This window comes from Vanessa atalanta, chromosome 5, assembly GCF_905147765.1.
Source record: "Vanessa atalanta chromosome 5, ilVanAtal1.2, whole genome shotgun sequence".
Taxonomy (NCBI): domain Eukaryota; kingdom Metazoa; phylum Arthropoda; class Insecta; order Lepidoptera; family Nymphalidae; genus Vanessa; species Vanessa atalanta.
The window spans coordinates 8,501,353-8,515,563 of NC_061875.1; the positions used below are offsets into that span (position 1 = coordinate 8,501,353).

Genomic DNA, 14,211 nt, shown 5'->3' on the forward strand with positions numbered 1-14,211 from the left:
GGAGAGCTTAAGAATTAAGTAGACCTTTTTGCAACTGTTCAATACAAATAGGTATCTCTGTTATCAAAGCAAATAAAATTATAATACCTTCTTGCTAGAAAAGCTTTTGCACTTGAAAAGAGGGTTTAAAGCTAAATCCGTTACGACCCGTTGCATTGCTGGAAACTTATATAATCAACACGAATTTCTCTGATAAATGTATTTTTGTACCATTTAATACGAACCGTATTAATCAATAAGTAAGTATGCGTTAGAGTTTTCGTCGTTTTGTAATATCAAAAAACGTAGTATTCGAACCTGCCTCATAATAATAAAATGTTTTATTTTTCGAGTAAAAGTCGATGATCGGACCGACATCGAACAAAAGCCGCTCTGCTAATTGAATTCGTAGCTGCTACGATAGGAACGATCGGTAGTAATTACAAGAACTCGATCCCAGCTTGTTCCAACAAAGCTAAATTGCACAGAAATGTTCCAACTAATACCTAACCTAACACATTGTATTTATATTTACTAATAATAGATAAACATCGATCGTTTTGATTATACCACGGCTATTTTAATTCGATTTATATCTAAAAAATATATTATACATTTACATTTTAGATTAGTAAGAAGAAATTGTTGTGGTTGAAATATGTTGCCATGCAAAATTAAATGTATCATTCTATTTTGCATGGCAACATCAGCAGTTTACAAGAGAAGACATTGAAATACGTCTTATTTTGGTTAAGCCTCTAAATAGGTTTATGTGGCAATAAATTATGTAAAAGTGGTAATCTGCATCAATATCTCACATTGAGCCGTTAGTTAAGTTTTATTACGCATCAATATGCGGAGGACGGGCATGACCTCGGCGTCATACTGTCTGTCCCGGTGTCCTTCTCCATCCTCTTATTTATTTATGTATATTAGGAGCACCCATAAAATCTTTTATTAATTATTAACAATTTAAAACTTTGTATATTTCTTGTGAAAAATACCTCTAAATCCATCATATAAAAATCACAGTACGTAGATATTTTAATATCATTCCTACACATAAACATGAAATAGACAATTTGTCAACACGTAAGTAGATTTTTTTTCAAAGTATAAACACCAAACTCAATTTTAATACAATTTCAGCAAGTCGATCGACTCTCGCAATCTGACATTTCACATTTCCTGTAGAAATTGTAATTGCTTCACCTTTTGGTCCGCTTGTACAAATTGGATGTTTCGGTAGTCTATACCTACTGACTCTGAATTTCAAGCTCATTTATTTCATCGAAATAGAAAAAATATAAATGTAAATTTTAGGTGTGCAAAAATTAAAATATCTTGATTGACTTACTCGCATTATTCTTTTAAAAGCGTAGAAGGGGAAACATAAAAGTTCGCTGTACGCCCCGAGCGTCACGTTGTAAGATAAGGCACGCATAACCGTTACTGCGAATTTCACCACCCTCAACATTTCGAGCCTTTATTTACTCAAATTAATTCTCTTTTATATTCATATTTACTTAGTTTTTATCGTTCTCCATCAAAAATGGTAATATCTTATCGTAAATAATACCTCTTTAATAGAATATTGAATATTGCTTATGGTTTAATTAGCTACCATTGCCCATTTCGACTGTAAATGTGCCGAAAGCCTAGACATTTTGAAACCGCATTCAAATTGGGTGTCCGCTTTGACGGCTTGCCATTGGAAATAGCAATCGCGCTCTGCAATTTCTGAATTTCCGAAAGATATTCTCGTTTCTCAATTTCTATAATAATTTTAAAATATCATTTTTTTTTTTAGTAATAATATATTAAATAGTTAGAATTCTTTACGATGTTGTAGGACTACAATCTAAAATAACAAAGGATGTAAGTTTTAATAAGAACCCGAGATCTAAAACTTTTGAGCCGCGACTTGCGACTGCACACGTTTTCAATTAAGACAGCCATAGATAGCAAATACTTTCATGAAGAATTTAACGCCAATGAAACTTTAAAAGAAATGAGGTTTCTGCTAGCAATTCAATTTATAAAGCTAACGCTACCTTGTAATAACACAAAATAATGCTATATAAAATATAAGAAAGAGCGCATGTTCAATTTAATATAAAGATAAATTTACCTTTATTCTAAACATTCATGTTACTCGGTTCGTCTCAATATAAGTATAATTTTTTAATAGATACGTAACTCTGGTTTACCCTAGTTTTACTTTATTTTCGAATACTATTTCATATAGAAATTATTAATAAGTACAAGGCGTAAAAATAGAAATCAGGAACATCAAAGAAAATACACGTGGTGAGCTTAGCCGTAACAAATTGATATTCATGGCTGTAAAAATTGTTGACTGAAATTTTCGTGCTAAAAGCTATTTACGATGAAATATTAAACACTCAAAGTTTCACACTTTTGCGCACTGCGCTTAATTAAACGCAATTACGAGTATTATTATCATGAAAAAATTATTGCACTGTTACTATATTACGAGCAGCATAAATAACAATGTTATAATAGAATCCAATTTTGTCGAATACAAATAAATCTTTATAAAATTGTCTTTCTTACATCGTATGGTAATACTGACCTAAATATAACTCAGCAGAAATTGGAAATCAACCTCAATCGCAACGTGGTGGTTCACAACCACAAGCCGCAGACATTGGGCACGACACAAAGATATTACTGACCCTTACTCGAGCGACAATTCATTTCTGTGCATAATCTAAATATAGTCACACTTTTGCTGATAAAGGAAGCTGAATATTATTTATTATACCACTGAAAGTAGAACAAATAACACGAATATCTTGATAGTAATACACTTTCCTGATTATTCTGAGCCAAGTCGGACGCAATGCGTTTGTTTATTTTTTTTATGATATTGGTAAGGCAAATGAGCCTTGTGATGTTAAGTGGTCACCACATAATAAATATTAACCATTTTTTATATCGCTAACGCGCCACCAACCTTGGGAGCTAAGATTTTATATCCCATGTGCTTGTAGTTACACTGGCTCACTGACCCTTCATATCGGATAAAACAATACTGTTTGGCGGTAGAATATTTGTTGAATGGGTGGTAGGTACCGTTGATAGGTACCCAGACGGGCTCGTACAAAAATCTACCACCAAGTAATATCTGATATGTTTGATAAATCCAAGTTAAAATAAGAGCATATAACTATTACAATAAAGTACTATATACATGGTAAAAAGCCATTCTTTTTCTGGCCACTATTTAAAATCAGTGGTTGCCTAGACGCAACAGCCATCAATGACTGAAACCGAATACATAGTATCGGGTTTTCAAACTCCATTCTCATAATATTGCGTCCTACAGATATTAATTCGCATTTGTACATATCAAGTTATCGGTTTATTATAAATCTAAAGAATTTATTGTGAAACTCACTACAATGTATTGAAACATTTTAGACATACATATTATTCAGAAAATGAAGATAAAAAATGCATTTAATACAGAAGATTTTATGCATTCATCGCAGATGTTTGTTTATTTGTATGCTCCATCGTCACAACTTCCCATCCAAACGGGAGATCCAAATGCACACAGAGGTAGATTGGACCATGATTATATATATTTATTAAAGTAAATTTACGAATTGCAGTGCAAGTGGATAGATACCACTTAAAACAATTATAAAATATATCTAAATACAAGCAAAAAAAACCTTCCATGTAATGATTTCGTATAATATTCATAAAAAGAACAATATAATCTTTTTTTTTAAATATTATGTAAAGAAAAATCGATCAAAATGACTGGTACTAAATTCCGTTTATTACTTGAAGTGTGACGAAGTACTATATTTTATTTTACTATATATATTTTATATCTTGGACATGAAAATTTTGGAAATTAAAAAAAAAAAACTTTTAACTGTCCCTAGTGCATGGTAAAACTGGTGTTATTTATAAAGACGTAGTTTATACCGTGTAAAATTAGCATTTATATTGGCCATAGCTCGCCGGCCGACCGTATTATAATATGTAATTTTGTATCTAACGTGTGGATTGTCGAACAAATAGGTGAATTTGTAGTCTGTCAGTACATCGTCTCGTCATATCACGTAAGGCTTCCGAGAGTATTAAGAGATAAGCAACTGTCATCAAAGCTTTCGAATACCTTGTAATTAGTCGTCTTTATGGTACATTAATTATTTTAATGTCATCACTATTAATTATCACTCCAGATATAATTCGTTATGAATAAAAAGATTAATTTAAAAAATTTGTTCTCTTAAATTATCATCGTCATAATCATTAAGGTAATTGCAATTAAATGCAGAACATATCTCTTATGTGATGTAAGAGGTCATTTAATAATTATATTAAAAAATATTACTGACATATAAAAAAATGTGTATTTAGACAAATTCATAATTCACATTATTTTGTGTCTATGAATTTAATATGAATCTGTCACCAATTAATGTAATATATACCATATAAGCTTAAATATACTTGGTATGCATGTGCTACATAATAGCATGCTTATTAAATATCTAACTGACATGCTTATTAAATTTTTAACCAATGAAATCACATAATTTCTGTTTACCTATATGGATAAATTAGCCAAAATTAAAATCGTACACCTAAATAAAGTTAATGGCCTAGCAGTTAGAACACGTGCACCGCTAAGTTTTGTCGGGTTTTATTTGTCTTTATAATTCATCTCGTGTTCTTATACTAACCCGCATTGGAGCAGCGAGACGAATTCAGTTACAAATCTTCCACTTAAGAGAAAAGGAGACCTTAGCCCGAATGTGACATATCAATACTACACAAGATTATATCGGAGAGAGATGTAATTCCGCGTTTTTTATTATACATTATTTTAAATTGTGTGTTAATAATTTACGTAATAAACATGTAAGATGTACTGAAGCAAGACAAAGATTACACACAGAACCAGTAGAATCTAGAGAACAGCCGACGGGCGTTAAATTCTAGTTGAACTGAAATCGCTTGTAAAATGATGACTGATGATATGATAATAAACTCATATATGCTTAATTATCAAATGTTAGCTATATCACATATATTTCCTACTAATATTAAATATATATTTAAAGAGCAGTTGAAAACGTTCACAGTAGTGATGACGTCAAAGCTGTCCTGCGCGGCGGGGTCACGTGGCACTCGCACGATTTCATATAACGTAAAGTACATACGACTTCCGTTTCTCGAGTGGTCTTAAGTAAAGTTTCAGTCTAACCTAATTAGAAACAGTAACACGACATTATGTTTAAATTAAATTTGAATCGGTAAAGTAATTATCGACGCGGTTAATTTAATCTCGATTTTGTAAATTGACTTCATTGTATTCAAATATAAACGCCGCACCATTGAATTTTTTTTGTTGCTGATTTATTTCTTTCATATTACATTATAATTTTGTTTCGGTTTTTGTTAATACACGTACTGTTTCGATTTATTCGTCGCCAACGTAGCTTTTCCACGGGTAATATTTGATGGATCGTATGTTTGTTAAATATTTTGACAAAAGAACTAAGTGATTGGTTGTTTTTGTCGAATATTTGTTTAACCTATATAACATGATCGAGCAAAATAACGCTCATAACGCTATTGTTAGAAACGTAAAAGTACCTACGGTTTGCGTTAAACTAAAACTTAATTAATGACAACATTTTAATTGATATATATATATATATATCGCCAAGATGTATTTAAATGTTACTAAACTGATCTTTATAGATGTCCAATATTTTATAAATCATAATTTAACTAAAGGGTGTTTTAGAAAGAATTAAAATGAATCAGACGATAGTCAAAGGTTCAAAGTATCCTTTGAAAATACCCACACTACTGAATTTTGTAACTGCTTTTACAATCAATCTACGATTACTTTTGCATCTGAAAAGTTTATCAAAAAAAATGTAACAATCAATATGCTATAAATGAAACGAAACATACTAGCAGAGTTAACTCACCGAACTAGATTTCATGCCAAAAAGCGGCGTGGCGTCCCGGCTCCCGCCAAATTGAAACGATCACCAAATACACAGAACATTGTAAGGATAGCGAGGTGCGCGATCGATATACTCGTTCACTGCACGGCCCTGCGGACGCTGCACGCAGAACGCCGTTCATCCGACGGCTCCTACCACACATATTACTCTCAAGTTATTATTTTACAAACACGTCCACTCATGAGAAAAGCAACTTGAGACGACCGCAGCGTTCGAAACCTTAATACTTCCCTTCGCTGCAAATATTAGGTGACAGAACCGAGGAATCCGTTCGAATAACTTCGCGTAATTTTCGCACAGCACATTTGCTCTCAGGAACTGATTGATATATATTATTGCGAATTGATTTTAAATACGTTCCAAAAACTTCGACAGAATAGAATATAATGTCGGTTAAAAACTAAGATAAACTTAGAAACGCGTCGAGCGAGTCCAAATATAAAAATAATATGAACAATGTGGGGACAGGAACAGGAGTCGCGTAATAATAAGAGAACTCGCGTGGGGATGGTACGAAGGGTGCATTGTGCACCGGCGAATTTCGGAAGGGCCCGCTGCGAAAGCCCTTGTTTGGCCCCCCTACACTTGCGCAAGATGCGAACCCGTTTTGATTTTTATGAATATAACTGGGGATTTAACCGTTTACTGGCGCCTCTTTATTGGGCTGGACCGTTAGTCTGGTTATTGGAATTGTTTAAGAATGTTTGAAGCATTATTAAGAATAATCTAAATTGTTAAGAATAAACAAACAAATTAAATTTAAAATAAAATGCAATACGTTTTGGTGTCCAGGACCACTAAACCATTCACTCTCATTATGTAATTATTATAATTATTATTTAAAATGCTTTAAATCTTAATATTTAGCGACAATAATATAAAGTAAAATAGGAAATATCAATCGGAATCAAATAAATATTTAACATTTTATACTTATCCATAATTCTCAGTGAATTTGAAATAATTATATAATATCTTGTTTATTATGATTACTTTAAGAATTAAGAATATATCTCGCCATATAATCGCCAATTATGCGAAAAAGTAAGTAATTATTGTATTGAATTATAATTGGAAATTAAATAAAAAAATATAGCAACGACACCATGACACATTCAAACGTTTGTAAATAAATAATACAAATTAATTTAAAACATTTTCATTTAGCTACCTCCATCTCTATACTTTGAACGACTTAAGAATTAAGTTATTTAATAATTTACCCTATTACATTTTAATAGTCAAATATAAAGTCTTTGTTCTAAAAATACAAAAACTGATATTGATAGATTTGAAAGATGTGAGTGTGACTGAAAAATTAAATTGAAGCACACTATTATTTTTTAAATAGAAAATGATATATAGATATAGCTCTATATGTGCTCGCTAACATTTTTATGTAAACATTTTCTAGATCTACAAATCTCTCATATTTTGGCAGCGTTCGCTTCGAAAGCCTCCGGACCGGCAATTTACTCTTCAACTATGTTCGCACAATAAGCTGTAACTCAAAAAATATGCAAAAACAATATTTAATACTTACTTCCGTCTAGTTTCAGTGCGGACATAGCTATTGAATATGATTTTTTTATAATAGTTTATAGTTTCATAAAACTATTATACTTAACATAAATTTTCATAACAATCAGTTCAATAGTTGTTATGTGAAACAGGAAAAAAATTTTGATATAAATACATTTATAATTGTTTTATAATTGCATCATTGTGATAATCTATTTATTGTGGTAGTCATTATTGTTGAAATATTTTTGGTTACAATATTTGAGTAGATTTATTTATTTAGCTTTTTTGTCAAGATAAATAAAACCAATTCTACAATCTATATTTAAATATACCAATCTGACTATTTTTAATGTCTTATTGTACCAATATAAGATAAGTCGAAAGGTTATTGTGAGTTCGAGCATTTCTATGACGAAGGCTGGATTCCTGTGTTCATAAATAAATATACCTATTCTTTATGTAACTATGTGTTATACAGTGGGCTTTAATATATTGCCAAAATAGATACATTTATTTTAAGGGTTAGCATTATCATTGATCTTAGAGTTACTATTTAGCAAATTAGAAAGAGAGCAAGAAAAGGGATACCTTATACCTTATGATTCGTGGTCAATAGTCATTGGTTCTGCAAGTATTATAAATCAATCATTACGCCGTCATTTCGCAAGCACGATATTTTACATTATATACGATACTAGTCAGTTGTATAAAAAAATATAAAAGTCTAGTCTATAATCAAGTGACTGAGGCCAACAGGAACAGAAAAATACGTAGTATTGATATTTGGCTTTAGAATAATTGATGAGCGTGGGCGGTACCCACCTAAACGGCTCGACATAACATCGAATCACAATATAATAATATATTGAAGGACTTAACTGTACTTAATATAATATTATGCAGATACTTGTATTTTGCATAGGCATCATCGAGTTTATCGATATGATTATACAAAGTCTAATCTAGGTCTAAACTACAGCAAAACTATATTATAGATATACCAAAATATTTTATTCAAACAACGATTATTTGAAACATTGCGTAAAAAAAACAGCGTTCGACATGCGGTGAGATGTCGGATGTTGACTAGGTAAGTATGTAATAATATTATATAAAACGAAAAATACATTTATTTGCTCTAATATGTAAACTTTGATGATACCTACTAAAAACTAATTTTACTTAAAAAAAACATTCGTAATACTTTACTCAATTTAATTTAAGGCATTCATTTATATTTATTGATACAATAGTCAATACTCTTTACAAATACCTATTAATTCCGTAACATACTAATATATTTTTAGTCATTCCAAACTTCGTGTCACATTGATAGATGGCGCTGGTTTATGATATCGTAGAATATTCTCTTTGGTTTAGCGCTGCGCTAGTCTATCGATTTTCTGTTTGCTGCGTGGTGTTTACATCTCGAAAAATGAATAAATAAAACTGATTAAACTCGTTATTGTTTGGTCATGGAAATGTTTAATATGCATATTTATGTTTTGTATCTAATTTCTTATCAAAAACCAAACAATACGCTAAGAGAAACGTATTTTTGGAACAAACATTTTTTAATATATACATCAAGTAACACCGTTATAGCAACACATAAATGTCTATGAGTTTGACCCCGAAGCTCGTGTCCCGAGCAGAAGGAGAGTGTGGTGTAGGGCCAGGCCCTTAGCTTTCGGTCTTCATCTCGCTAATATTGTGTAAAATGGGCACATAATAGGTAAATAACTTTTTTAATCTCGAAATATGTTGCTGTCAATTATCTTATTTAATTTGCTTGACATAATTTTCGTCATTAAAAATACATCGCGAGTAGTCTATACGAGTTACAACTGCTAAGAATATCGTCGAAAGTTGCGCACTGATCATCTTATTAAAATGTAATTGAGTGTTATTAATGAAAAATAGTATGGATTTTTTTACATTATATCCAAGTATTTTGTACATAATTTATGATACTGTTAAATTAAATAATTTTAAATCCTCCAGATTTTGTGAATGTGGTGAGACAATGGTGTATCGATTATTTTGCGCTAACGAAATGTCATCCCGGTACCGTAGTGTTAATATTAGAAGTCTATGTTTGTGATCATGATAACTTTTGTCTAGGCATCTACGTGTTTTATATTCAGCTTGGAAATTTCATTTTAGCTTGGATGACAAAAATAGTATCTTTAATCAATATCAAGTTATATCTCATGTTATGATGTTCTTCAAATAAGAAACTGGCCTAAAATTTTTATTATTTCATCACGAGTGCAATTATTTAATTATTATATCTCTTAATTATTAATTAATACGACAAATTAAATAATCACTTACAATTGATGCTCGGAGGAATGGGTAATCTCTAAATTACCTTATACAATTGCGAACGCTCGTTTAATTAATTTTATGAATATAAAAAAGTATATACATTTTCTTCGTTAAAGATCTTAGTAGTAAATTTCGATATTTAACTTGTTTCAGATTAATTGTACTTAGAACAGAACAAATCTGCGCTCAAGGTTGAAGAGTAAGTTGAACTCAACTTTCAAGACAGGTAAAGTTAGCATTCTTATTAAATATGGCGAATCCAAATCGTGAAAGTGTTAGTACGCGCTTCTCGGATAATTATGACCTCAAAGAAGAATTAGGGAAGGGGGCATTTTCAATAGTAAGACGCGCTGTTCAAAAATCAACTGGATACGAATTTGCGGCCAAAATAATCAATACCAAGAAACTCTCGGCCAGAGATTTTCAAAAATTAGAAAGAGAAGCTCGAATTTGTCGAAAATTACAACATCCCAATATCGTTAGATTACATGACTCTATTCAAGAGGAACATTTTCACTATCTCGTATTTGATTTAGTGACTGGTGGAGAATTATTTGAAGATATAGTAGCACGAGAGTTTTATTCTGAAGCAGATGCATCTCACTGTATTCAACAAATTTTGGAATCCGTGCATCATTGCCATCATAATGGAGTTGTTCATAGAGACCTCAAACCTGAAAACTTATTACTTGCCAGCAAAGCTAAAGGAGCTGCAGTGAAATTAGCTGATTTCGGACTCGCTATCGAAGTCCAGGGTGATCAACAAGCATGGTTTGGATTCGCTGGTACTCCTGGATATCTGTCACCAGAAGTGCTTAAAAAGGAACCTTACGGCAAGCCAGTGGATATATGGGCATGTGGCGTTATATTATATATTTTGTTAGTTGGATACCCACCATTTTGGGATGAAGATCAACATCGATTATACGGACAAATTAAAGCTGGTGCTTATGATTACCCATCTCCCGAATGGGATACTGTAACGCCTGAAGCTAAAAGTCTAATTAACCAAATGTTGACGGTTAACCCGAGCAAGAGAATAACTGCTTCTGAGGCATTGAAGCACCCATGGATCTGCCATCGTGAGCGTGTTGCATCGGTTATGCATAGACAAGAAACAGTGGACTGTTTGAAGAAATTCAATGCTCGCCGCAAATTGAAGGGGGCCATTTTAACCACTATGCTTGCTACTCGCAACTTTTCTGGCAAATCCATGGTCAATAAGAAAGGAGATGGTTCGCAAGTAAAAGAATCAACTGATAGTAGTACTACCTTAGAAGATGATGATCTGGACAAAGACAAAAAGGGAGTTGACAGAGCGTGTACAGTCATCTCTAAAGAACACGATGAAGAGAGTCTCACTAAAGCGGACTCGTTTGGAAAGGCTCGCGGCGACAGTAATGCTTCTCTGCGCCGAGCAGAAGTAATCAAAGCAACTGAAGTTCTGATCGATGCCATTAATAATGGAGATTATGAAACTTATTCGAAATTATGTGATCCCACTGTTACTGCATTTGATCCAGACGCACTAGGAAATCTCATAGAAGGCGTAGAGTTCCATAAATTCTTTATTGATAACACCCCAACGCACGTAAAAACAAATACTACAATTTTAAATCCCAGAGTACACTTACTTGGAGATGATGTAGCTGTTATAGCTTATGTGTGTGTTACGCAGAGTGTGGACGGTGAAGGGCGACGGTCTACAAACCAGACTCAAGAAACACGTATTTGGCACAAACGCTTCAACAAGTGGACTGCAGTTCACTTCCATCGCTCCTAACTAGTCCCTTCTCTTAAAGGCTACACCAAGCCAGTGGAATTTGGTCTCATAAAACAAGATTTGTGTAATGGCGATGTTATTAAAAGCATTATATCCTTTCATAAATAAGCCGAGACCATTACAAACAAATCCTTGGCTACCGAAATATATTTATATCTAATTCTGCTAAAAATTACACGAATTTTACTAGTAATTCTTTGTAATCTCAAAGAATTAAGTTATTTAATTATAGGTAATCAATCAATATAAGCAAAAATGCTATTTCGTTTTCTGTAATAGTTAAAACTACCAGAATAAACCAAAAATAATTTGTGGCTAAAATGTGATACTGATAAATATCCAAAGCTTCACGCTAGATTTAAAGAGGATATTAAAAGAATGATCTCGGCCACAATCGAAAATCAACGAATATTCAATGCAAGCGTTGGTGAACTCTAAATCCAAAAAATCTCAAACATATTACAGATCTGATACAAATGAATCTTAAACATTATCAAGTAACCTAACCTAATATAAAATCTCCAGACATTTTCAAGATTTAGAATTATTAGCACATTTCTCAATAAGTCTCTCTACATTTTTAACTATAAATGTTTTGTCGTGCTTAAAAATGGTGTTCTATTTGTTATTGAATACCTAGCTAGTAAGATTAAAATTAATGCAGTTATTGGCACTATATACTAAACCCACTAAAAATTGCCACTTTGTATTTTTCAAATATGTTTACTCTCATAGAATATGTACAATTGATAACTTCTTTTCAAATTCATGAACTATTAAATCTAGTATTGATTTATTATATTATAATGTTTTAAGTGAATTATATCAATTTTGTCAATTTTAGATTTAAATATTGTTAACTTTACTGTGCTTTTGCTTTAATTAATCAGAAATGTATGTTGAAAATATAATTATATTATAATTTGCAAAAGGTTAAAAAATTGTAACTCATATAATTTTAAACTCAAAAAATAAATATATTATAACAATTCTATAGTGAACTGTGCAAGGAGTGGACTGTTTTATCAAAGTAATTAATTTGAGAGGAGCTTGTAGAGTGATATTATATGTGTAATGGGTAGTAATGATAATTGTTGCACAGTTTCACTTAAGAAATGTGCTAATGTTAAGTCTGCAAAAAATTCAGTATTTTCTAGAAGTAAATTTAGATATATAAACAACATTAACCAATGTTTTTACAATTTTGTAAATCGTAGGATAGTTAGCAAAACCTAATTTTTATAAATATACTTCAAAAAGTGTTTGGAATTGTAATGTAAATTGCATCATAGATAACTGATTTGTGATTATAATGATATTCCCACTATTGAAAGGTAGGTACATAGTTGTGCCATTATCATTGAAATTAGTGCCAATAACTGTAAATTATAAAATGTATTCTAGTCTTTATTGTTACGCATATTAGTATTTAATCAATGTTTTAATTAATTTGGAAAATTATACAGAACTAAATACTTACATGTAAATAGATATGATTTGCACACCACATGTTCAAAAGTTGGTATCATCTAAAATTATTTATGTAGTATTTTTATTTTTTTATATTTTTCTTTTATACTTGTTGATTATTAATTTATTTTGTTATGGGCTCTCCCATGATAATACCTAAAATTGTCACTATATATATATATTTTTTTGTATTTTATAAGTAAGACATTAAATTTGTAATTTATTTATTGCCAATTTTGATAATTGGCAAATAGTATTATTACTTTGAATCAAGTTATTTTTTCATTAAAACATCACAACTAGATAGACTAGACTTACATTAAGGATAAAAGTATTTCTTGATACCTCGTCCATGTCTGTTTAACTAACTGAATGGTTAAATTTAAATATTTGCTTTTAAATAACTTTCATATATTTACATCATAACTATTTCAAAAAATACATTGTTAAGGGTTTTGTTTGTTACTAACTTAAATTTTAATATTATTATTAATATATTTATGTATTCAGAAAGGAGCTCTAAAAGATAGTATTGAAACATATTATAAGATTACACATTATACCACTAATTAACATATTTCAGTCCAAAACATATGTTCTCCAATGTATTCTCTGTTCTGAAAAAGCTTTTACATGTATAAAATATGTTGGAATGATTACAAAAAAAAAAAACATATTTGTATTAAATTCATAACAAATAAAATATTTACAACACAGAAACATACCAGTATTGCACAAAATATGTACACATGTATGGTATTACAAAAAAATTTAACAATACTTATACTGAGTATGTTTAGGAATGACATTATTAACATGTTATTGTCTTCCTTCAGCAGTGTTCGAAACTATTTCAATGACATAATTATGATAACTTACAACAGAATTTTACTATAAAAATTTAAAAAGACAGCTCTCTTTCTCTCTCATTGTTAAAGCACTTTTTCCTGATTGCATGCACTAACCTACTGGCTTTAAAGTATTTAGGAGAGCTTTTTTAAATATTAAAGTAATTGAAATAATAATGTTTATCTATTCGCAAACTTGTTATGATAATTAATTAATAGAAAATTAGTTTATGGAAAAATATTTGCT

At 30.9% G+C, this 14,211-nt stretch overlaps 1 protein-coding gene across 1 annotated transcript; it reads left to right on the forward strand.

Moving 5' to 3' along the window:
• Positions 1–9,153: 9,153 nt before the first annotated feature.
• Positions 9,154–13,832, forward strand: LOC125063952 (calcium/calmodulin-dependent protein kinase type II alpha chain). The gene is made up of 2 exons (XM_047670686.1): positions 9,154–9,267; positions 10,017–13,832. Exon 2 carries the CDS (start codon positions 10,114–10,116, stop codon positions 11,644–11,646), a length of 1,533 nt encoding a protein of 510 aa, XP_047526642.1. The 5' UTR covers positions 9,154–9,267; positions 10,017–10,113; the 3' UTR covers positions 11,647–13,832.
• The last annotated feature ends 379 nt before the right edge of the window (positions 13,833–14,211 follow it).

Excerpts from the sequence above, each read along its gene's own strand:
- LOC125063952 (XM_047670686.1), top strand. The coding sequence starts at position 10,114 with ATGGCGAATCCAAATCGTGAAAGTGTTAGTACGCGCTTCTCGGATAAT.